Source organism: Canis lupus, chromosome 28, assembly GCF_048164855.1.
Source record: "Canis lupus baileyi chromosome 28, mCanLup2.hap1, whole genome shotgun sequence".
Taxonomy (NCBI): Eukaryota; Metazoa; Chordata; class Mammalia; order Carnivora; family Canidae; genus Canis; species Canis lupus.
The window spans coordinates 8,491,660-8,517,786 of NC_132865.1; the positions used below are offsets into that span (position 1 = coordinate 8,491,660).

The 26,127-nt window shown below is 33.7% G+C and overlaps 1 protein-coding gene across 16 annotated transcripts in view; it reads right to left on the reverse strand.

Moving 5' to 3' along the window:
- CNBD1 (cyclic nucleotide binding domain containing 1) overlaps nucleotides 1-26,127 on the reverse strand; it is a 531,858-nt gene that overhangs the window by 176,676 nt on the left and 329,055 nt on the right. For all 16 annotated transcript variants that reach the window (XR_012019914.1, XM_072804016.1, XM_072804017.1 and 13 more), the window contains 2 exons: nucleotides 20,004-20,141; nucleotides 18,803-18,935 (listed from right to left, as the gene is read on the reverse strand). Coding sequence is in view for 15 of the 16 variants with exons in the window: in XM_072804016.1 (XP_072660117.1) it covers nucleotides 18,803-18,935; nucleotides 20,004-20,141 (271 nt within the window). In the remaining variant the exon portion in view is untranslated. The remainder of the gene's footprint in view (nucleotides 1-18,802; nucleotides 18,936-20,003; nucleotides 20,142-26,127) is intronic.

Genomic DNA, 26,127 nt, shown 5'->3' on the forward strand with positions numbered 1-26,127 from the left:
CATAAGTTTTAATCAAATATTAAACCAATAAATATTCTATGTGAAAGAGTTTTCATGAAATCTAAACATGAATGGATTAGAAAGACCTAATAGTTGTGAGCTTCACGAGAAAATATCCTGATTAGATAGAGGAAAGAACTTGGGGAAAAAAAAACAAAAACCTAATCTTCACAAAATATTTTGTTTCCTGTGCCTCTTTAAATGAATTATTAGAACTCATGGGTGTATAAAAAATCTCTAATGTGGATCCATATTCAAAGAGATATTCATCCTCCATCTAAACATGGAAAATAGAGAATATATCAAAAATTTTAAATTAAAAAATAAAATTCTTAAGCTACCTATATGTCATTTTACACAATAATTTTTTAAATTATGTTACCAGTCACTGTTTGTAACACACCAACACATCTGTAAATTTTAGTCTTTTAGAAGTTAAAGTATCTAACTTTAAGTTTAACAATATATACACCTTTACAATTCTTTTTCAATTCTTCGGTATAGATTTTAAACTCAGTAAGGATGGGTACTCCTTCTGGTGACTCTCTAGAGTTCTGGGTTTTATACATTGCAAATGTTTACTAACTGAGATATGATTCATTTTCATTAAAACATTCTTTGTTTATGTCTAGTCTCTGTATATATATATGTATATATATATATATGCACACATTTTGTAAAAACAATTTCCATTCTTGAGAATAATATTAAGAAAATAGTTTTAAATACCTTGTAAAATGAAAAGTATAATAATATTGATATTCTTGACGCATACATGTATTTTTTAAACTGCAAGTAGTGCCGACTCATGGGTGACTGATTTACATAATTCTCTATATACTAATATTCATTTAAGTCAACTGTCCAAGGAGCTAAGAAAATGTCTGGTTTCAGTTATTTTTTATTTTTTCATATATCCAGCCCATTTGTCTTAGGTATAATGCCAATCCAAGATCAGCTCTATGGTGGTGGGATATTGTTATATGTAGGAAAAAGGGAGGGATGGAAGGCCACCACACATGGTTGTACAGGTTATTCACTATGTAAGGCATCTGGGTTGTAGGGGGTAGTGTGGCTGAAACACAGCTGATGTCCCAGACGCCATGCTGTGTGCGCTGTTACAGAGCTGCATCTGCTGAGATATAGCTGTGTCTTTTTCTAATTTACACAAAGGCGACGTATAGTTTGGGACAATTTCCTTATCTACTCCTCACTCTGTCTCATAATTGGATTGTCTTCTGTCCTCATTCCATATTTCCCCAACAAGCCAAGGACCCAAAAATCTTTACCAAATTTACAATCCAGATTTCTTTCAATCTATGATTCTCTGGGTAATACATTTGAGTATTCAGGACTCTGTAAACGCAAAGACATCATTTCATTTACACTATCCTCTGTAAGGCCTAGGCGAAAAAAAGAAGGGGATAGAAGGTGGTACAGAGTTTTTAAACCATATGTCTATGTCTTACTGTTTATTATAGCAATAGGAGTTTCTTGAAACATCAGTTTGGTATATCCTTCTGAAAGGGAAAGCAGGGGAAATTTTGTAAACTGCATGTGATCTAACAAGAGCATGGAGACTACAGAAATCTGGCCAGCAGCAGAAGCAGAATTAGTAAACATAGACATTGATGAAGGAAGGTTAACCCTCAGAATTCACAGAGGTAACTATGTGCAAATGATAGGGACTTGAAAATTAAACTCCAGATTTTTGTTCTGCCTGGAGTCTAACATTCCTACCTCTGCTAACACACAGGCAGTTGCTTTTGACTCTTCCAAATACTGAAAACCTCTTGGAGAAATAATACGGTGGAAAGAAGATTTTCCACTATATTTTCATTGCATAGAAGATTCATTTTCTCATTAATCACTTCTGGATTTCAAATATAACATTTACTAAAAGTTTAACCTTGGAAAAATAAATTTTTGAGCTTTAGTTTCCCTTATTAAAGTTTCTCTTTATTGGGATGCCTGGGTGGCTCAGAGGTTTAGCGCCTGCCTTCGGCCCAGGGTGTGATCCTGGAGACCCGGGATCGAGTCCCACATCAGGCTCCCTGCATGGAGCCTGCTTCTCCCTCTGCCTGTGTCTGTGCCTCTCATAAATAAATAAATAAAATCTTTAAAAATAATAGTAATAAAGTTTCTCTTTATTAATACAAAGTATACCTACCTGATGGAAGTTTTTGAGAAGTAAATGAGAAAAAATATATATAAATAACCAGAAAGTAGCTGACATAGAACGGATGTTCAATAAATGCTCATTTTTCCCTTACTCAATCAGTTGGATTCCTTGTCTTAGTGAAGTAACCAACATAAATTTGAAGCTAAAAGAACAGTAATTTATGCTGTTCAGTAGTTCAAGGTGGTAGTGATGGGTTGGGTGAAGGATACTTTTTTATTTTCAGAAACAGAGAAGGTATTTTTCAAGTCCTCCATCATACTTATGGGTAACATGATTTAACAAGGTTTTGTGCACTGTCCTAGGAACCTAAGTAACTAATACTATTTTTTTGGTGGGGTGTAGTGAGGGAGGGAATGGGAAGGTATTACAGCTTATCAACATATTATATGTTGATATCTATATATCAACATATATCTATATATATGGTATATAGACTATATATAGTCTATAGACATATGGTAGACTAATAAATCTATGGAATATCACAGATCTTTTTCACAGATGTTAATGATTCTTATAAAATTATATTTATATTTCTAAACTTTTTTTTAAGATTTTATTTATTCATTCATAAGAGGCACAGAGAGAGAGAGAGGTAGAGACATAGGCAGAGGGAAAAGCAAGTTCCCTGCAGGGAGCCTGATACGGGGACTCAATCACAAGACCCGGGGATCACACCCTGAGCCAAAGGCAGATGCTCAACCTCTGAGCCACCCAGGTGCCCCTAATTTCTAAACTTTTACATGTAGAATTACATAAATTATAAACTGTATTTTATAATTATCAGGGGGCTTAGCATTTAAAGGCATCCTGTAACAATATATTTGAGAAAAGAATCTTCAGACTTTATAAATCTAATTTTTAATATCAAAATTATAACATTATTTTTCATAAAGGTAATTTGATTTTCTACAAGACATATTATATATATATAATATATATAATACATATGATACATATATATATATCTTGTATTATAATTCTATTGGACAGCATTACTCTAAGATTTATACTTCCTCCAAATCAAGTATTACTACATTATGATCCTTTATAAATTATAGGCTCAGTTTTATGTTTTCAAATATTATTTCTATTTTATAGCCATCATAAGTGCAATGAAAAAGAACTGAATCATCATTGGTTGACAGTCTTACCAAACTAATACAGACACTGTTCTAATTGCTATTACATTATTATTCATGTCTTCTTCATGTTTTAACTATATTATTATTTTTTGAGTGCTGAGTTTGGTAGGTTCTTTATAGATGTTAGATATTAACCCTTTATCAGATATGTCATTTGTAAATATCTTCTCCCATTCTGTAGATTGATTTTTTGTGTTAATCATTTCTTTTGCTGTGCAAAAGCTTTTTATCTTGATGAAGTCCAATAGTTTATTTTTGCTTTTATTTCCCTTACCTCAGGAAACCTACCTAGGAAGAAATTGCTATGGCCCATATCAAGGAAGCTACTGCCTATATTCTTTCAGATTTTGATGGCTTCCTGTCTCACATGTAGATCTTTCATCCATTTTGAATTTACTTTTGTGTGTGGTATATGAAAGGGGTCCAGTTTCATTCTTTTGCATATTTGTGTCCAGTCTTTCCAACACCATTTGTTGAAGAGACTGTTTCCCATTGAATAGTCTTTTCTGCTTTGTTAATGATTAGTTGACCATATAGTTGTGAGTTCCTTTTTGGGTTTTCTATTCTATTCCATTCATTTGTCATTCTTTTTCTAATTCTGTTAAGTGTAAGGTTAGGTTGTGTATTTGAGACTTTTCTTGTCTCTGGAGATGGGCCTGCATTGCTACATATTTCCCTCTTATAACTGGTTTTGCTACATCCCAAACGTTTTGGACCTTGTGTTTTCATTTTCATTTGTTTCTACATATTTTCTTTTTATGTCTTCTTTAATCTCCTGGTTAACCCATTCATTCTTTAGTACTATGCTATTTAACTTCCATGTATTTGTGGTCTTTACAAATTTTTTCTTTTGGTTTACTGCAGTTTCATAGTGTTGTGGTCAGAAAAGATGCATAGTATGATCTCAATCTTTTTGTACTTGTTGGGGTCTCATTTGTGATCTAGTATGTGATCTACTCTGGAGAATGCCCTATGTGCACTTGAAAAGAATGTGTATTCTGCTGCTTTAGGATGAAATGGTCTGAATATATTTGATAAATCCATCTTGTCCTGTATGTCATTCATTGTTTCCTTGTTAATTTTCAGCTTAGATTATCTTTGCATTGGAGTGTTAAAGTCCCCTACACTTATTGTAATATTATCAATAAGTTCCGTTATGTTTGTTACTGATTGTTGAATATATTTCGTGCTTCCAAGTCGCGGTCATCAATATTTACAATTATTAGATCTTCTTGTTGGATAGACCCCTTAATTGTGATTATAGTGCCCTTCTTCAGCTCTTGTTACAGTCTTTGGCTTAAAATCTAGTTTGTCTGATATAAGTATTGCTATTCTGGCTTTCTTTTGATGTCTATTAGCATGACAAATGTTTCTCTATCCCCTCATTTTTAGTCTTCAGGTGTCTTTAGGTCTAAAATGGAGTCTCTTGTAGGCAGTAGGAGCATTTGGTTGATTTACATTCAGAGTAATTATTGACAGATATGCATTCATTGTCATTTTATTACCATTTTGTCATTGTTTCTGGAGATTTTCTCTGTTCCTTTCTAGTCTTTGTTACTTTTGCCTTTCCTTCCCACTCAAAGAGTTCTCCTTAGTATTTCTTGCAGTGCTGATTCAGTGGTCATAAATTCCTTTAGTTTTTGTTTGTCTAGGAAACTCTTTATCTCTCCTTATTTTCTGATGATAGCTTTGCTGGATAGAGTACCCTTGGTGGCAGATTTTTCCCCTTCAGCATATTGACTATATCATGCCACTGTCTTCTAGCTTCCTAAGTTTCTGTGGATAGATCTGCTGCTAGCCTTATGGGTCTTCCCTTGTAAGTTAGGGACTTCTTTTGTCTTTTTACTTTTAGGATTTTTAATTTATGACTATGTTTTGCAAATTTAACTACAATATGTTTTGGTGTTGGCCTGCTTTGTTGATTTTTTTATAGATTTTATTTATTCATTCCTGAGAGACACACACAGAGAGAGAGAGAGAGAGAGAGAGAGGCAGAGACACAGGCAGAGGAGAAGTAGGCTCCATGCAGGGAGCCCGATGCGGGACTCGATCCTGGGACTCCAGGATCACACCCAGGGCCAAAGGCAGCACTAAACCCCTGAGCCACCTGGCTGCCCTATTGATTTTTATGGGAGTTCTCTGTCCCTCCTGGATATGGATATGTTTCCTTTCCCAGATTAAAAGAGTTTTCAGCTATTATTTCCTCAAATAAAACTTCTCCTTTTTCTTTCTCTTCTCTGGAACTCTTATGATATGAATGTTATTATATCTGATGGAGTCACTGAGTTCCCTAAATCTACTCTCGAGATCCATTTTTCCTCTTTCTCTCTTTTGTTCAACTTCATTATTTTCCACAATTCTCTCTATCACTTAAGTTTCTCTGCTTCTTCTATCCTTGTGGTCATTATATCTAGTTGGTTTTGAGTCACAGTTATTGCATTTTCATTTTGGCTTGATTGTTTTTTAGCTCTTTTATCTCTGCAGAAATGGTCTCCCTGATGTCTTCCATGTTTTTCTTGAGCAAGTACTTATTTGTCACTATTGCTTTAAATTCTGGATCAGGCATGTTACGTATATCTCTTTGGATTAGAATTCTGGCTATTACATTTTCTTATTCTTTCTTTTGGGATCAATTCCTCCATCTTGGCATTTTGTCTAGATCTGTTTTCTTCTGTATGGTAGTAAAGCCTGTTGTGTTTCCTCTTCTTGAGAGTCATAGCTTTATGAAGAAGAGTTTATATAGTGTCCAGGCCTGGCACTTCAGTGTCTCTGATGTGCTGTGTACACTCTGCTGCTGTGTTTTGGCTGCTCTATCCCTTAGGTCAGTCCTCTGCAGAGGTTCTCCTTGCCTGTGGTGGGCAGTGTTTGGACCTTGGCCAAAGTATGGCAAGTTTTAACTAGATGTGCTCTGATCTGTTTGCTAAAAGAGATCTTATGCTATTTCCACTAGAACTGAAGCTTTACAGAGCTCTGTGGTTGGTCGACATGGTGCATGTGGGAGTTTAGTTTAGAAGGTTATAATTTTTACAATGACAAAATAAAAGAGACAACAGTTTTATGTGGGAAGTAGAAAGAAGTGGAAGAAAGTGCTCTATAAAGAGCTTGAGCATTGCCTCAGCTTCTCAAGAAAAGTTCTATTTACTCATGAAAAAGTTGAATAGATGAATGTTCTATTATTAAAAGGTATTTCATTGTATCCTGTTTCCAAAGGATTTGAATTAAATAAATTCTTAATTTATTTTAATTTAATTTCCATCTACCCACTGGATAATTATTTAAATGAGCAATTTTTTTTACTTTGTGTAATTGTTTAAGATATTGTTCACCTTTATCGTAGTGTTACTACAATTATAGGGCTAAATTTGAAGTCAACAATGGAACTACATACTTCTTACAAAGCATGTTTGGATGTATTCTATGGATACTAATAGATCTTTGTCAAATTGCCAAATCAATTGAGAACAAAAACAATGGTTTTATAGTGCATAGTTGCATTAGTTTCCTGCAATTACTGCAACAAATTGTCACAAACTAGGTGGCTTAAATTGTGAAGCTTATTTATTGGTAGATCTAGAGGCTAGATTTCTGAAATCAAGGTGTCAGCAGGGCGCTCCCCCAGAAGAATCACTAGGCAAGGAATCTATTTCTTCCCTTTTTTAGCCTCTGGTGGTTGCTGGCATGCCTTAACACTCCCTGTCTGCTGGCTCATCACTCCAATCCATCACCCCATCACTTTCTCTTCTACTTGTGTCTCAATGACATCTCCCTTGAATTCTTCTTATAAAGATAAGAAGATCTGTGTAGATGGCAGATAAGGCCCACCTGGTTAATCTGGGATAAGGTCTTCCTCTCAAGAACCTTTCTTTCTTTATTTTTTTAAGACTTTTTAAATTTATTTATTCATGGGATACACACAGAGAGAAGCAGAGACACAGGCAGAGGGAGAAAGAGGCTCCATGCAGGGAGCCCAATATGGGACTCTATTGTTGGACTCCAGGATCATGCCCTGAGCTGAAGGCAGACGCTCAACCACTGAGCCAACCAGGCATCCCAAGGTCTTCCTCTCAAGAGCCCTAAGGTTACCATACCTTTTGCCATATAAGGTAATATTCACAAGCTCAAGGATTAGGAAGTAAATATTATCTGTGGGGAGTCATTTTTTCTGCCACAATAATAAAAGGTATAATCTAACTACAAAATTTATATTTGTATTTATCAAGCTGTTAAAATGCTTGCAATTTTTTCAGATTTATTTATTTTACAGAAAAAGAAAGAGAGCGAGCATGGAGGGGAGAGAGAGAGAAAGAGAAATAATCTTAAGCAGACATCTCTCTGAGCATAGGGCATGCTCAGACCTTGAGATCTCACAACCTTGAGATCATGACCTGAGCCCAAGTCAAGTGTTGGAAGCTTAACCAGCTGAGCCACCCAGATACTTGGAATTTTTCAAATGTGAGTTGTGTCTAACAAATCAGAACTTCTCCAGATATTTTCAAGCAACCAATATATTTAGGTTTTAATAGCAATGCATTTTACTTCTATTGGTTAAATTTTTAGGACTTTGCATCCAGACTCTAATAAAATTATGATTTAGTTTTAAAGATCTCATGTACATGCATCTAGATACCAATGTTTTATATATGGGCAAAAAATTATGAAATAAAACAAAATTTATAATGAAAATTAACAGAAACATATTTAATGATATTTCTATCCATAATATTTCTGAGATAAATTATTAAAGCTCCTATGATTATAAGAGTAGAAGTTGTTTTCATAGAATGTTAAAATTACTAAATTTTACCTGGTAGTTGCATATTTCCAAATATGCAGAAAGATGTACAATTAAATCATGAGGAAAGAGATTTTTTTAAAAAAGCAGAAGTTTCATGGGAGAAAATTAAATTTTCTTGCATTACGAAAGAAATTGTAATATAGAAAGATACAAGTAGAAATACAGGATCATACTTAAGTGAACTTGGCAAATAAATTTAGAAAATAAAGTAATAAAAACACATAATCTGAATTTGTATCTAAAGATAATCAATGTCACCACCATAAGTCCTTTAGTAAAAATAAAAATTAAAGATGAAGCTGAAAGATCAAGTGGTGAGCAGGCCCTTTAGCAGTCTTGGGAATATTTGCTAATGGCAACAACTAAAGGGCATGAGTTTTAAGGACTAAAATGAAAAGGAAGGAAAAATGTATTCTCTTACAAGTTGGGGAATAAAATCAAACATGCTACATAATGAGAACATAAATTACAAATATATATCAATGAAAACATGAGTTACAAATATCTGTCCATAGTTAATAAGTCACTGAGAAAGTTACGTTTAGCTTGAGTTCCGGGATAGGATGAAAAGTAACTCTCATGAACATTTATAAATAATGGCTTGTACTCACAAGAGTCTTGGGAGAGGAGATAGGGTGGTCTGTATTCAAATATCTCTGGGAAATACTAGGAAAATTTTGTTCTAACTTTGAGGTGGTGGGTGAGAGCACAGCTTCACTTAAATTGTACTTGAGAATCCTGTCTGGTGTTTGTAGTAGGAGTTTAGGCTGACACACACAGCTATGCATACATTTATGAAGCAATAAAGCACTCTGGCTGAAATTAAAAATGAAATAAAGCAACCCATGCAAGTGCAGACTGCCAAGGGTACTAAGGAATAGAGAAAATGGATTTGAAAAGGTCTATTCCATACAATACTCTGAATAACTAAAATGGCTCCCACATTAAATTCTTTCCATTATTAGTATCACTGTTGTCTTTAATCTCTCTGCCTCTGTACTATCAAAATGGATTCTTAATTGTTTTCCTGGTTTTCTACTGCCTCTATCCTTTCAACCATCATCATATTGCTTAGACTGATTCATTCTTCTAAAACTTTTACTAGGTATCTTTTACTAATAAAACTTCTTTAATGATACCATGGTAGCTATAAGATAAAGCACAAGTACATGAATATGGCATTTAAAAAGCCTCAGACAATTTATAGTTTGGTCTGAGTTTGTAATGATTACAAATAAGCACCTGACCTTAGCTGGGTTCTTTGATCCACTCTCCTGAATCATCTGCAAGGCATATATTGCCTTATGTTATTTTTTCTTTCTTTCCTAGAATTATCATTCCTACCCTCTGCCCAACTATATCCAATAAAAATACTTTCTTCCATTTAATTTCTACTGTATCTGTTAAGAGATAGTCATTTAACATTTATCATTGTAAATAATGTATATGTCCATGAGTTACTGAAAAGTATTTTAATGAAAGATATTTGTGATCCATCTCATTACTTTAAAATCAGTCATTATTTTTTTTAATTATTAAATCTCTTAAAATCAAATCTAGTCAAAGTACCCTACACAGTAATAAATTCATTGTAGCTACTCAAATATTTGATTTTATATAATTTTTGAATGCATTTCTTTTAATTTCCACAAAAGCATACACAATGCTTTGTATATAATAGATGCTCAATAAAAATATTAATTGATTAAAACCAAATTAAGAAATTGTTAAAAAGCACTTACAAAAGAGACCAACTTCGATAGAATGGATGATTAGAGTACTATTTTTGGTTCCGAAGTACAGAACACAGACTCAATCTAAGTTTAAATAGAAAAGGGTTTATCAGAAGGCATTAGGAAGCTCTAGGAGGACCATGAAACCAGGTGTCAATACTACAATAAAAAAAAAATTAGCCAATGAAAGGCCCACCCACAATATAGAGCTCTTCTAAAGGAAGCCCCTCTCCTGCACATCGCTTTTATAGCTAGGGGCAAAATCAGAACCACAACCCTCATTGCTATGCCTGTAAAAAGACCTGCTCCCTGACTTCTTCCAAATGTTGTATAACCAAATTTGTTGGAAAGAATTCAGGCCATAGTCAAAATTAAATATTTTCAAAAAAGTTTCTACGAGGGATCCTGGGTGGCTCAGCAGTTTAGCGCCTGCCTTCAGCCTAGGGCATGACCCCGGAGTCCCAGGATCAAGTCCCATGTCGGACTCCCTGCATGAAGCCTGCTTCTCCATTTGCCTATGTCTCTGCCTCTCTCTCTCTCTCTTTCTCTCTCTCTGTGTCTCTCATGAATAAATAAATAAAATCTTTATAAAAAAAAGTTTCTAGGAGATGTAGTCTTTAGCTTTTCTAGCCTCTACAGTAAAGGAAGGCAGGTTAAAGGTATTTGAAAGGGGCACTGAGAAAATATAATCAGCGGTATCTATCATGCTAAGAAAATGTTTCTTATAGTGATATTTATAAAAACAGTGTATACAATGACAAATATAAAAAGTAGGAAGGCAATTAAACTTGAACTATATTTATCAGTAATCATTCCATTCCTAATTATGTTATAGATAGTGGGCTGCATATATATAGTTCATAAATTTGAATATAATGGCTAAAAATAAAAATGAATAATTGATAGTCTACAAATTTTTGCTTCTTGTGATTTCTTTGAAGAGAATATTCTTTCAACTGCCTTTAATTGGTGTGGCCCTTAATACCATGCTAATGCTTGTCTTATTTGATATCATCTCAAGTTAAGGTTAGCTTTAATTATACTTGGGTTTAAAACACTGTGACCCATCAGCATTCTTAATTGTTGGCTGATTGTAATCATATAATCCCCTTAAATTTCTACTCAAAGATAGAATGAAGCAACAAATTTTGTTTTAATTGAGACTTAACAACAAAAGTATGTCCAAATATACTAAGATTTATTTAGTTAATACCTTTCCCTTGTATAGAGAAAATATATGCTAATCCACACATACTGAGCAGCAAAGAGTTGAATTATTTACTCCTGGAAGAAATGTGCCATAACTTTAGCTCAAGGCAAACACTGACTTCGAAATATTCATTCAACCTTTCATTCAACATATAAAGACCTACAAATTCTAGGTACTCTCTTGTGTACTGAAAAATGCGATGGACATGTTCCAGAGGAGTGTGAAATCTAGTAAGAAAACCAGCTCATAGCTTATTGGTAAATAACATGATGCAAGCTAAGATAGAACAGGGGTTAGCAAATTTTAGCCCATGGGTCAAATCTGGGTTGAGACTTATTTCTGTACATTCCTCCAGCTAAAAACATATTTTATAATTTTAAAGAGGCTGAAAAGGAGAAGATGAAGAAAAAGAAGAAGAGTTAGAAGAATAGGACAAAGAAGAAGAGGAGGAAGGAGAGTAGGAAGTGGGAAGGAACAGCAACAGACTATACATGATTTGCAAAACTTAAAATATTTACTATCTGGCCTTTTATAGAAGTTTGCTGAACCCTCAGAATGGAATGAATAGAGTCTCCCAGAGTAGAGTGACATCAGTAGAATCTAAGTTGGTATAAGAAAAATGATCTTAACAATAAGTAAATTCAATGAGGTGAAGGTTGAGGAATTACTCTAAGAAGTGGAAACAGCATTTGTAAAGATCTTGAGAGGAAGGAGTAATAAAGGTCATAAAAATCCAGAATGACTGAAACGTGAACAGGAAAAAAAGATTACTCAATATAAAACTTGGAGACACAGGCAAGACCCGGATGCAACTGGTCTTTTAAACTGTATTAAGGATTTTGTATCTTAATAACAATGAGAAGAATAAATATGCTAAGGAGTTGAACGATAAGATAAACTTTATTTTAGTACCAGTCAGTATAGTTGAGTGTATATGATATAGTATAAACTGTGGGAAAGGAAAGTGGGGACAAGAGGAGAGAAGATGTTAAAGTGGTGACAGGATTCTGGGGCTGGGTAAGAAGCATTCTAGTAAAAATGGTACATGTCAAAGACAAGGAGAAAATCTCAAAAGCAACAGGAGAAAAATGACTCATCACTTAGAGGTGAGCCACAGTAAGACAAAAAGCTCACTTCTCAACAACAACAACAAAAAACCCTTGAAACTAGAAGACAATGAATAATGTATTCAAAGTGTGCCAAAAACAGAATATCAACACTATCAACAAAGATATCTTTCAAAAAGGAGAAACAGCCCCAGTTTAAATAAATCTGACATTATCTGTTGCTATCACAAATACTAAAGGAACTTCTTCAGACTGGAAGTAAGCAATACCAATCAGAAATTCAAATCTGCTAGAAAAATTAAAAAGTACTGTTAAAGGTAAATATATAATTATAAAAGTCAGCATAAGTGCACATTGCTGCTTCTTCTTTTAAATGACTTGGAGAGTGATTGTGTGAAATAATAGGTACACAATCCTGATTCGAGGTCTGTAATATAGATGTGTATACATTCACCAATAACAACACAAGGTGGCAGGTTGGAATAAACTAATATTGGACTAAGGAAAGGATATCAGATGGTATATCAGATCCGCAGGAATAAATGAAGATAACTAGAAATGGTAAATAAGGTATTTAATATAACAAACACTATAAAAATATACTTGCACTACTTTCTTCTCACAGTTCTTTTAAGATATGTAAGATTAGATAATATAATAACAATTTATTGTTCAATCTGAACATATATAAATGTGATATGTATAATGATAATAGCACATAAAGAATGAAAATCAAGTTATATATTGTAATATTTCTATATCTAGCTGGAATTAAGTTAGTAAAAATCTGAAGTAGATTCTGATAAGTTGAGATATATTTTATTAGCCCTGGAACAAACATAAAGGAAATAACAAAAATAGTGAAAAATCAGTTTTTCTGATCTAGCTTTCAAGGAACTTGGGAGTCAGTACTCCATTCTAACAAGTAAAGACTTAAAAAAAAAAAAAAACCTTGAAAAATTAAGAATTTTTAACTCGTAAGAGGAATGAGGTCAAAGGGCAAGCTGCTGCCCCCACAAACTGGAGAGACTAACCAGCAAATACAAAGAATCACAACTTAGCAGAAAAGAAACCTCCTTAGAAACCAGTGCTGGGGGTAGGAAAATCTAAACTGTACTTGACAAACTGCTGAAGCTTCACTGTGGACAAATCTGAGCTTAAAATTCCAAGGGAAAAAAAATAAAATAAAAAAAAAATTCCAAGGGGACCCAGGATTCAGAAGACCCCACACTTTCGTGAGTTTTATCTCCTGGATCTTTACTAAGTTCCTACAATATATATTAGAGAAAAATTTCTCATGTTTCTGGCATGAAATAAGCAAGGCACTCTGTTTTTAACAAGGCTTGCCCTCAGGGGAAGCTAGTTAACCAGTCTAACCTAATGGGGTTTTATCAGATCCTAACTGAACTAGAGAAGGGAAGTAACTAACTTCAGCCCACACCGGCCATCCTGTCCAATCTAATGTGGGGGTGCAGATGGGTGGAGAAGACTAAGAAGTATAAGTGAAAGTCCCATTCCTGAGGCATAAGCCCACTGAAACACTGAGCCCTAATCATAAGACTATAAAACACTTCTTCCCCTAAACCTTATGACCATATTACTAAAACCTACTTAAAGAAGTTGTGTTAAAAAAAAAAAAAGAAGTTGTATTTACAAAGTACCTCATGCCCAACTATCAAGAAAAATGTCAAGAGAATGAGAAGACCAGGCACAGCTGGGGAGAAAATATTTGCAAAAGATATATCTGAAAAAGCACCGTTATCCAAAATAAACAACTCCTAACAATAACCAAAAAATTTGATTAAAAGATGGGCCAAGACCTTAACAGACACCTCACCAAAAAAAGATGTATAGATTGGAAATAGACATGTGAGCAGATGCTTCATTCAAATTCTATCAGGGAAACGCAAATTAGAACAACAGTGAAATATCGCTACACATCTACTTAAGTGGACAAAATCCAGAACACTGACGACACCAAATGCTTATGTAGATGTGGAATAACATGAACTCTCACTAATGATGGGAATGCAAAAAGGTACAGCCACTTAAGAAGACAGTTTGGCAGTTTCTTACAAAACTAAACTTACTATTAATATACTATCCAGGAACTGTGCTCCTTGATATTTACCCAAAGTTGAAAACTTATGTCCATACAAAAATCTGCCTAAGGATGTTTATAACAGCTTCATTTATAAATTTCCAAAATCCGGAAGCAACAAAGATTTCCTTCAGTAGATGGATGGATAAATATCCAGATAAGAGAATATTATCCAGCATTCAAAAGAAATGAACTATTAAACCACAAAAAGACATAGAAAAACCTTAAATATATATTATTGAGTGAAAGAGAACATTCTAAAAAGGGTACATACTGTATGTTTCTAATTCTATGAGACTCTGGAAATAGCAAAAACATTAAAAAAAAAACAGCAAAAAGATAAGTGGTCGCCAGTTGTTAGGGAAGGGTAGGGAATGGATGTATGGAGTGCAGAGGATTTTTAGGGCAGTGAAATTATATGATACTGTGATGGTGGATAAATATCATTACATATTCATCCAACTCAGAGAATGTCCGACACCAGAAGTGAGACGTAAAGGAAATTATGAGCTTTGTCTGATGATGTTCCAATGATAATGATGGTTTAATGTAGGTTTATTACTTGTAACAAATGTACTAGTCTCATGGAGCACATTAATAGTGGGAAAATGCTATGCAAGATTGGGGTAGGAGTACATGTGAAACCTCTGTTCCTTCTGCTCACTTTTGCTGTGACCCTAAAACTGCTCTTAACAAATCTATTAAGAAATCACTAAATGAATTAATATATTACATTGGAAAATATCCAGTCAATACAAAAGATGCCCATAAGAAAGGAATGGAGGGGGAAAAATCAAAATCAATAGCGTCTCTAAAGTACAAGCCTGGTTACGGATGCTCAAGAATGTGCAATCCAACTAAAGAGTTTAAAACCCTACAGAGTTATTTGATATGCAAGAACCTGAAGCCAAAGAGTTACTGGAATCTAGAGCCCAGAACTTTACACTTCTGTTTGGTAGAGGTTCAAAGTACATATTTGTGTCTGAAACTCTCCACTTTTCATTTGGGAAGACGAGATTTTTTTTAACTGTTATTATATTGTCCTATTGTATCTTTCAGAGCTAAATTGGTTACTTTTTTTAAGTATCTCTAGTTATGGTTTGCTATGTCATATTCTGCTTGGAAAAGATAGAGCATAATGATATAAGCACCTTAACAATAAAATATTCATAAAGAGTTTACTGATGCCAAGTTAACTTTTTTTTCTTATACACAATAACCACAGAAACAGGCTGATTAGTGAGAAAAGCTGGTTGTCTTTTTCCAGCCAGTCTTACTTTGAAAAAATAAATAACATCTGGGAAGACTTTAATCGGTGTGATACAAACCGGACATGCCCAAATTACTAGCAGCATTGTACACATTCATTATAGTCAGGATCCCTGGGCATGTGAAGCAAAAGTAAGAAGACTTAGGAAGTTAACAAAGGAAATAGAGCCAGAGATAAGCTTTACTTATTTCATAGATTGCCAAGGATTAATTCTAAATTCTATCAAGCTTTTGAATAATTAACTAAATCTCACTGAAACTTCATCCAATATACATTCTTAAAAGAAGATCAAAACACACATAATTATGCCTTGGAAATCATACTCATGCTAATTTTAAACCAAGATAATAAAAGTATAATTTGAGCTAGAGCCTCTACATTTTCTGATAAAAATTCAAAATAAATCTTGAGCAAAGTCGAGAAGTATTACATCTAATGCTTCTCTTTGATATATCAAGTTTGTCACTGTCATATAAGAAAATCTGATTAGGTTGACAGAATTTATTCTTCACCTAGGTATGTTTATTTATAAGAACCACAGTATTTCAGGGTTGAAAGAGGCTTTGAAGATCATTTACTGTAATTGTCATTCCTCTCTAAGGAGGACAAATGATTTTTAAAACTTTATAAATGTAAGCACCACATATTTATATTTGCGAATCAGTGGGAAAATAATGCTACTTTTGACTTATTCAACATAATCACAGTCCATTGCAATAAATAGAGTCCACCATTATTTTTAAACGCATTTACTAAAAAGAACTTGAACCCAATATTAGTCTAAGAAACTGCATCAACTCAGTACTACCTTGGGATCCCTGGATGGCTCAGCGGTTTAGCACCTGCCTTCAGCCCAGGGTGTGATCCTGGAGACCCAGGATCAAGTCCCACATTGGGCTCCCTGAATGGAGCCTACTTCTCCCTCTGCCTGTGTCTCTGCCTCTCTCTCTCTCTCTGTATGTGTGTCTCTCATAAATAAATAAAATCTTTTAAAGAAAATCAGTACTACCTTAATTCTGATGCCAAATTTAAGAATTTTAGATTGATATTTTAGACTGAGACACATATTAGTCATCATTAGTAATCAAATACATTAAAAGCTCGTAATTATTCCCCTTTCTAAAATTCCACATTCTTTTAGCTCACATACATAATTGAAAATATTTTTGATTACAGTTTTTTTCAACCTTTTTATTTTATTTTGTAAGAGATTTTATTTATTTATTTGAGAGAGAGAGAGAGCAATGGAGAGAGAGAGCACAAGCAGCGGGAGGAGCAGAGAGAGGAGACAATGAGCACAGAGCCCCGTGTGGGGCTTCATCCAATGACCCTGAGATCACGACCTCAGCTGAAATCAAAAGTCTAACGCTTAACTGACTGAGCTGCCCAGGAGCCCCTCTTTCCTTCTTTACAATAACCTAAAATATATTAATATTCTTATAGATGGGCAAGACTGAGACATTATTTTTTTTTATATACAAAATAGCCCTGGAAATGAGGCATGGACCAAAATGTGCTGTTTCTGATACAAAAGGAGGAACCCATGATAAATCAAAACAGCCATATTTTTTAAAAAATTGTTTCTATACAATACATATGCTAAATTTAGAAGTGCTCAATTCCTAATTTTTCCCAAGTCAGGTACTACTTGCTTTCTTAAATGTACTGTTGGCCAAAAATGGCATTCATAACTCATTAGAAAAAAATGTTTCATGAACAAAAATACATCTAAAATTCAACTTTTCCAAGAAAGAAAAAATATATATAAATATGGGTTAAAAAATATGGGTTAAACACTAGTTTTTAAGAGTGATAATAAAATATAAAAATAAGAACTGGAAAAAAATTGGAAATAACTTAGTAAAGGGCTATCATCTCACCAAACTTAGCAAGTTTATTAGAGAATCTCAGTTTTTGAAGCATAATCTTGCCTCTAGTGATATTTACTTTTCTTCTAATAAAGGAACCTTCTGTATTGGTTCTATGCTATACCTCACTTTTCTATTACACAGTGACTCCCTTAAAGGATATATTACTCAGATTTTTCTTAACTCCACCATATTTTTATTAACAGTCACATTATGGAATTTGCAACTCAGACTCATTCTTTTTAGAAGGTTAAATTTAATTCAGAAATGTTCTCCTCCTGCCAACATTTCCCTCATATTTATGGTTCTGTAGGTATGAAATGGAAGTATTTCTCTCAAACACTATCTCTTCTATTATAATCCATTGTTCCACTACAGAGAAAAACCAAGCAAGGCTGCAAACCTCTCTCTGTTGTTTGTGGCTATCTCTTGTAGGGCAAAAGATCTCCTTATTGAAGGAAATCTACCCACAGTTCCTCTTATGTTGGTGTCTTAGTCAGTTTGGGCTGATACAACAAATATCATAGGCTGGATGGCCTAAACAACAAACATTTATTTCTCACAGTTTTGGATGCTGAAAAAGTCCAAGATCAAGATGCCAGCAGATTCAGTGTCTGGTAAGATCCCTCTTTCTTGTTTGCAGACAACTGCCTTCTTGTATCCTCATATGACCGAGAAAGAGATAATCTCTCTTATGTTTCTTCTTATAAAGGCATTAAGCCCATACATAAGGGCTCCACGTTAATGACTTAATCATCTCTCAAAGGTCCCTCCTCCAAATAACATCATATTGGAGATTAGGGCTTCAATATGAGTTTTGTGGGACACAAACATTCAATCCATAGAAGGTGACATCTCTTACTTAATGGGCTCTCATTGACAGAAACAGTTGTACAAAATGACTTAATGCCACTTACACCTTTTGTGTACATGTAAGCAGGAAATCCATACAACCCTGCCATGCCAAATATTGGAAATGTTGGCAGCTTCACTGCTGCTACCCCTTATCTCAGCCTCACCTTTTCTCTATCTTTCCACTAATAATGTGCAGTGCAGGTACAGAGAAGCAAACTTGCTGCTTAAGTAGGTTTCCAATCAGAAGAAAAGGAAAAATGAATATAACTTCTCACTGCATTTCCCCTTATGGTCCTTGTGTTAACTGTCAGGGTGGTGCAAGAAGGGCAGGGCCATGGAGAAGTATAGAGGGATATGGAAATAAGGTCAGTTCTGAGATCAGTTTTCAAGCCAATACAGAATGATTTTTTAATAAAAACAGGCAATAAGCTAAATGTCCAATTAAAAGTCTACATTAAGAAATTAAGGAAACACTCATATGAATAAATATTATATAAAACATTAAAATTATAAAAAAGTATAAATTCCAATAATACGTTATGTAAAGAAAATGATCCAAAATTGCATTAAACTCACTGTGACCTGGTGGAAATTTTTTCCATTTAATGAGTGCAACTAATTCATATATGGATAAAGTAGGCCATTCTTCATAATATGGACATTTACGAATTAATTTCACCTTTTGCTTATTTTCAAGTTTTATTTTTTCCTGAAAAAGTCATTTAAAAAGAAGGAAAAATGAATAGCAGATAGATAAATGGCAATAACAGAAAATAAAGGTCATATGAATGTAAATTGCATAAAATACATTTGAATTTTGTAGGACCATCATTCTATAATCATATAATCATACTGAAATTTAGTCTTCAGATCTGCTACTAAAATTATATTTTCCCACCTTTCATAATATTTTTAGACTTCCATAAATGTTTTAGCATTTTTAAGAAATCCTGTCATAGTCAAGACTAAACTCAAAAGTTATACTTGATAATATTGAATAACTGATACTTATATTATTAGAGACCTAAATCAAGAAGATGGATGTCTCCTCATCTCCCTCCAACCTGAGCACACAACTAGCTGATGTCAATGGTTTGTTGCACCTGCTCCAGACTTAGATCCTATCAAGAAAAGCTGGCAGAGAAGGACAATGGGGGCCTTTCAATGCAGTCATTTATATAAACTTTCTCTGTCATCAGGAAAGGAGAAATCAAAAAGAGGGAACATTTTGGAGTTGACTAAAGTAGAATAAATCAGTAAACATAAAGTAAATAAGTTATCTTAATGTAGCTGAATTAAGGGGTCAGAATTAAGTTGTGATCACCTATTCATGTGACCCTGGGTCTATTAAAGCAATGAAATAGCATACCAATCACTTCCAAGTATTTTTTCTCCTCAGATGGACTGTACAGATTTAGAGATCTGTCTGTAAGATTATCTGGTATCCCTAACACATGACAAGCTGTTGACATCCAAAACATATGTTTGTTGAATGAATACATGAATAAATGAATGTATAAATGAATGGATTTTAAATTCAGGAAAAACCAAAAGTGCTAAAGATATACACAAAATATATCCAGGGAGATCTTTCTTTCCACTTCAACTACCCATCATCATCAAAAGCTTAGATAATGTTCATCAAATAAGCCACATTTTTATGGCTCCAAGTCAAGTTATATTAAAAAATAAAAAAGATATGAACATCTTCTGTCTAGAGATAAAACTTGAATTTACACACATATTGTGTTAATATATAGATTAGGTATGCTCATACCGATTTTAACCTCGCATAATTCTTTGCAGAGATTTTAAGAATTTCACAGTCTTCTTCTGTGATCACCGAGTACTCCTTTGTTTCTGATTCAGTCTGAGCTGCAACTTCCAGAGTCCCAAAGGTACTCCACTGTCCAAGCTGTAAAAAATACAGATGTAATTTAAACTTCATTATCACTCATCAACATAAAAATACCAGTAGTGGTGGTAATAGAAGCAGTCTCGAAGAGTCTGCAAAAAGGATGATGGCAGGTCAAATGCCAACTCTGTGAAAGAAGGGGATCTAAACAGTCTTGCAAGGCTGTCATACTTCTGCCCGATGCTACCTTCCCAAAGGAAGGAAAAGCTTCCACTTTTTCACTAGCATGAAAGAAATAACTTATAAGATAGATCTTCTGTTTTATCCACTGATTCATTTTAAGTACCTGGAATAATGCTTGAAACATAGCACCCATTCAATAAATATTTGTTGAAAGAGTGAAGAAAAAAGTACACTGGTCTTCTGTTTATTTTATTATTCTCACACGTTGGTAGTAATAATGAAAATTAATATAGTGTTATGCAGTATATAAATATATACACATACACACATGTAGAGTCTCCTAATACAATATGTAAAAAATAAATATTTAGCATGCTAAAAATGTTACACTAGAACAATATTGTAATTATTAGGATATAATGAGAATATACGTAGTTACATAGAGGATCTATATTCATGTTTGCCTGGGGGAAAATATATACCATGGATAATACATATCTATGAAATTGAGAAGCTTCTCTGGGAAAATATCAGGTCTATATGGCTAAGATAATATAAGAGGACCTCCACTCTTCCATTTTAAATCCATAGAAAGGCTGAATTGTTTTCTTTCTATCCAAGCTCGAGCTTGGATAGCTGAGCTTCAATCTGCAAGTCCAGAAATAAAGAGGAATTTTAAACAATTACTGATGAAGCCAAAGTGGTTCACAGTGATATGAGACTAGGATACAGGCCTAAAGGGTTAAGTTCCAGGATTTGTCATACATGTGGAAATAGATGAGACCCAGGACCATACAAGGTAAGGAATTGAAATTGAGCTCTCTTGCCTAAAGCCTAGGACCTTGGAGAATCACCTCTATGTGAAATGGAGGTAACAAAAACTCCACCCACTAATCTAGCTAGGGAACTGGGTAGAGTTGTCACAAAATCAGGTTCCTAGGTCTATAACTTGCGTAGGTGAATAGTATACATTTACACATAGTGCAGGACTCCTAGCTTAAAAATTACTGTACAGTCTGCTACACAACTAGTAAAACACCTAGAATCCAGGAACATGCAAATTTAAAACCTTAGGTATGAATTGAGGATAAAAGGAATTCACATAGGAAGCAATCCATGTTAATAACAAAATCACAATAAAAAATTACAAGCCTCACAAGTGACAAAACCCCTATGGGAGGAACTCAACAAAGAACCTGAAAAAATATTGAACAACCTAAAAAAAGCTATATGCAATCAATATATTAGATTATAAAATTGGAGTATAACATGATGGAAGCAAAAGGAGGCATTTTGCAAAAGAATAAAATTAAACTTTTATAAGTAAAAAACAATTATTACAAAAACTCAGCGGATACTTTAGTTAAAACTTAAGAAATAATTCATGAAATGAATTATTATATCCATGAGTAAAACATTCAGAATAAAACATATAAAATATAGAGGGATTTTGATATAAGACTTTAAGAAAAGTGAAAGAAAGATGGTGGCCATTCAGCATATATCTATTAGGATTTCCAGAAGAAACCAAAAATAATGGGAGAGGAGTAATTATCACATCAGTGATACTGGTCCCAAATTTTCCAGAATAGGGACGATGTGACTCTTAGAAATGAAGGAACAATACCAAACCCAAAGACAAATACAAAACAGTTGATAAAAAATGGGTAAATGTAAATAAAATTTATTGGCATGCAATATTTTTAAAATAAATAATATAGGGTACCTGTAAAATAACATAGATTTAAACACTTTTACAACAGCAAATACAAAGAGAAGAGCAGGAAGATAAAAGTTATTGAGAATCTTTATACTTTCAAACTAGGAAATAAAAAGGATTATATAAGTGTTCATAGTTAAAACTGCAAATTTAATAGTATAGAAATTGGAACTTCACAAATGGAAAAGAAAATAAACATGACACAAAAAAGTGACGAAATTTACTATATCCCTAAAATATATAACACCTATAATTTGACCTAAATAGGACAACAAAAACAAATAATTATAGAAAATGACAAATTATCAAAAAAAAAATAACTTCCAGAAAAAAACAACTAAACAAATCACACACAAAAGAAACATTCTCAACCTTACTAATAGAGAAATGTTTATTCATCTATCAGATTGGAAATATTAAAGTACTCTAACTTATGAGACTGGAGTAATATTTTCATACGTAACTCGGGAAACTCTAAAAACTTTTTAAAATGAGAAATAATCTGGCAATATTTACTAAAATAAACAAAGATTGTATGAAATGAAATACTTTATCCTGACACTTGTCTCATAGGATCTACCTTACGGAAAAATGCATTCCTAAGGATATATATATATATTTAAAAATTTTATTTATTCATTTGAGAGAGAGATTGAGAGAGGAAGAAAGAGAGCACCAGTGGAGGGGAGAGGCAGAGGGAGAGGGAGAAGCAGACTCCCCGCTGAGCAAGAACCCAATGCAGGGCTCAATCCCAGGTCCTGGGATCATGACCTGAGCTGAAGGCTCAACTAACTGAGCCACCTAGGTGACCCCTTAAAGATATATTTACAATAAGTTTAATGTATCACTTTTTAATAACCCCCAACTGGAGTCTTTTTTAATGGCCACTAATTAACGTGTGTTTGTGTGTGTATTCAATTAAGTCTAAGTTTTTACATACTGTTTAAAATTAGTAAAATCTATGTATCTTAACCTTTAACAATTCTTATAATAAAAAAAATAGCAGGTAAAAATATATGTTGAAAATTTTTATAAACTGAACAGTTACAAAGAAAGTAATCTGTATTAGTTTATATAATTGTTCATATGTTTATGTGGACTCAGAGAAAGTTGTGCAAGTATAAATACCAGGCCATTCAGGGGAGAAGTGGGGCTAAAATGACAAAAGATTTAATTATCTTTCCCTTAAAACATATTTTCTTTCAGTTACAACACTGAGTATGTATTAAATTTTAAGTTTCGGACATTTTAAGAGAGATTTAAAATGCAGATTCAGAATAACATGTTATGTTATTTTCCACACCTATGTTATCTCTCTTGATATTTTTATAGTGATATATGAAATATATTAAATGATATATATTAGACATATATAGTTATCTCTGAATGATGAAAGTGCAGATAACTATCATTGTTTACTATATAACTGTATTTTCTGAAATTTTCAATAAACGTAGCAATTTTGAAATCTGGCAATATTACAAAGCTATTTAAATTATGAACAAGTCCATCCTTCTCAATTTGGAGGAAAACATTCATTAAGGTTAGATAGATCATCGTATTTTGCTGGAAATGGTTGTTGGAAGTAACAAAAGGAGCCATTTCTCTCACTTCTAAATTCTCATGCTATTTTACTGAAAAATAGATAATTATCTTTATTGGGAAATGATGTATTCCCATGATTGAAAATTATTACACTTTTCTAATAATATATGAGCCAAACAATTGCTTCTGAAAAACAAGAGTTGGTAAATCATTAAGATTTATTTTGAGTAAAAACACTGTTGATGTTTGTTTCAAGCAGCATTTTACTGTTTCTAAAAAACAATAGACTTTTACAAGTATAATTTTTGTTCCTCTTGTATTATTTTTCTAATGCTTCTAGCTTTCAGGCATTTACACATTAAACAAGATCAATAACTAAAGTTGGAATTGCTATTTTTAAACCAAGGAAAGGTCCTGTTCCTAACCCTGTGGAACAATTTTTCTCCCTAAGAGACTGAAGAGGCAGGGACTGGAGGCCTGGGTGACTCAGTGGTTGAGCATCGGCCTTTGGCTCAGGGCTTGATTCCAGGATCCGGGATGGAGTCTTGCATCGGGCTCCCTGTAAGGCACCTGCTTCTCCCTCTGCCTATGCGTCTGCCTCTCTCTGTGTATCTCTCATGAATAAATAAACAAAATCTTTAAAAAAAAAAAAAGAGTCTGAAGAGGCAGGCAGAAAATACAAAGCCTCTTTAGATCAAGGGTTCAGAGTCTTGGTACAAGGATGGACTTTTTAGAAGATTCTTGAACTCCTCCTGTCTCATTCCACAGTTTGTGATTCTTCCTCAGTTTGTAAATTTCTGTTGTTTTTATTTCTTTGAATGACTTTCTACAGCTTTCATTAGATTCTCAAAGGTGTCTATGTCTCAGAAAAAAAAAATTGCATTTCCCCTATGATTAAAATGGCTCATTTAGAAAGTACATTCTCATAACCAAATAATGTTGTACAATAAGAAAGTAATGTGAAAATGCCGCATTTTATAATCTCTGACATGCTTATGGTGGACTTGGGCCATATTCGGGGTAAATGTGATACCTAAAAGGTAGAAGCAGGAACCAACCTGAATGTAAGGACAGCCTGATTGGGACTACTCAACCCACTGGTTAAGAGACCGACATGCCTGCCTAAATTCCCTGGGTACATTCATTCCAAACCTGTATGCTGAGCCAAAGAGGAAAACATTTCCAGTCTACAGGAAAAGAATTGATATTTGAAGGTTGTATGAATAACTATGCAGTCTCTATGTAAAACCTACAACTCAAGACAATTGTAGATTTGGTCAATAAAGTCTTCTTTAAAAGTTGTCTAAATAAAGCTTCCGATTATGTTTCTCATACACTTTGGCAAGAAGAGTCTAAATATCATAATAGATCAGAAAAGTAGAAGAAATTCTTTTTATTTTCTCCAAAACAGAGAGTTTCTTCAAACATTCTCAGGGCATTTCTACCTTCTCAATCATTTACATGAAGCTCTTTTCTGAAATACCTAACACACTGACTGTTGATTTGAATTCTACCCAGTTTCAGACCCAGTTTAATTCCTGTCTCTTTTCTAAAGCTACCTACATCACCCCAGTCTGATTTCTAATAAATTATGTGCTCTATTATATTGTTCTATAATATGCTCTCATAAGTAAGGGCATTCTAAAAATATTAAATATATTATATTACTATCTTAAAACTTTGAGGATAAAGAAATGTGTTCCTTGCCTCTAACACAGGAAGATTTTCAGCAGCAAAGGAACCTGGGTTGAATAATCATCATTTGGTACCACGTTAAGACCTGTGCAATTATAATTAAATATCCTTAAGTTTTAAAGGTTTAGTAGTAAAACATTAACTTCTCTATTAGGTAAATGTTAAAGTTGGCATATAGGGTTTATCTGATGCTTACTTAATTCCACTGTGATTATAGGACATAATCATTTGAAATTTGTTGAGACTCAATTTATACCCTAGCACTAAATCAATTTTAAAAATGTTCCATGTGCAGGGACACCTGAGTGGCTCAGTGGTTGAGCATCTGCCTTTGGCTCACTTTGTGATCCCAGGGTCCTGAGAATGAGTCCCACATCAGGCTTCCCGCAGGGAGCTTGCTTCTCCCTCTACCTATGTCTGCCATTCTCTCTCATGAATAAATAAATATTTTTTTAAAAAGTACCATGTACACTTAAGAGGAACATACATTCTGCAATTGTTTGCAACATTGAATACAGGTCTATTAAATCAAGTTTGTTAATTGTGTTGTTTAGAATTTCTGTATCTCCACTGATATGTGTGTGTGTGTGTGTGTGTGTGTGTGTGTGTGTGTATTTGGTCTGGTTCCCTATCCCTTAGTGATATCTATTAAAATCATCTTCTATAGTTGTGGATTTGTTTACTTTTCTTTCTTTCTTTCTTTCTTTCTTTCTTTCTTTCTTTCTTTCTTTCTTTTTTTTCTTTTTTTCTTTTCTTTATCAATATTTATGTATTTTGAGGTAATAATTTTCAGTGCATACAAATTTCACTTTAATTATGAAATATCCCTTTTTACCTTTAATAATGTTCTTGGAATAAAGTCTACTTTGCCTACTATTAGTAGAGCTACACCAGCCTTCTTTG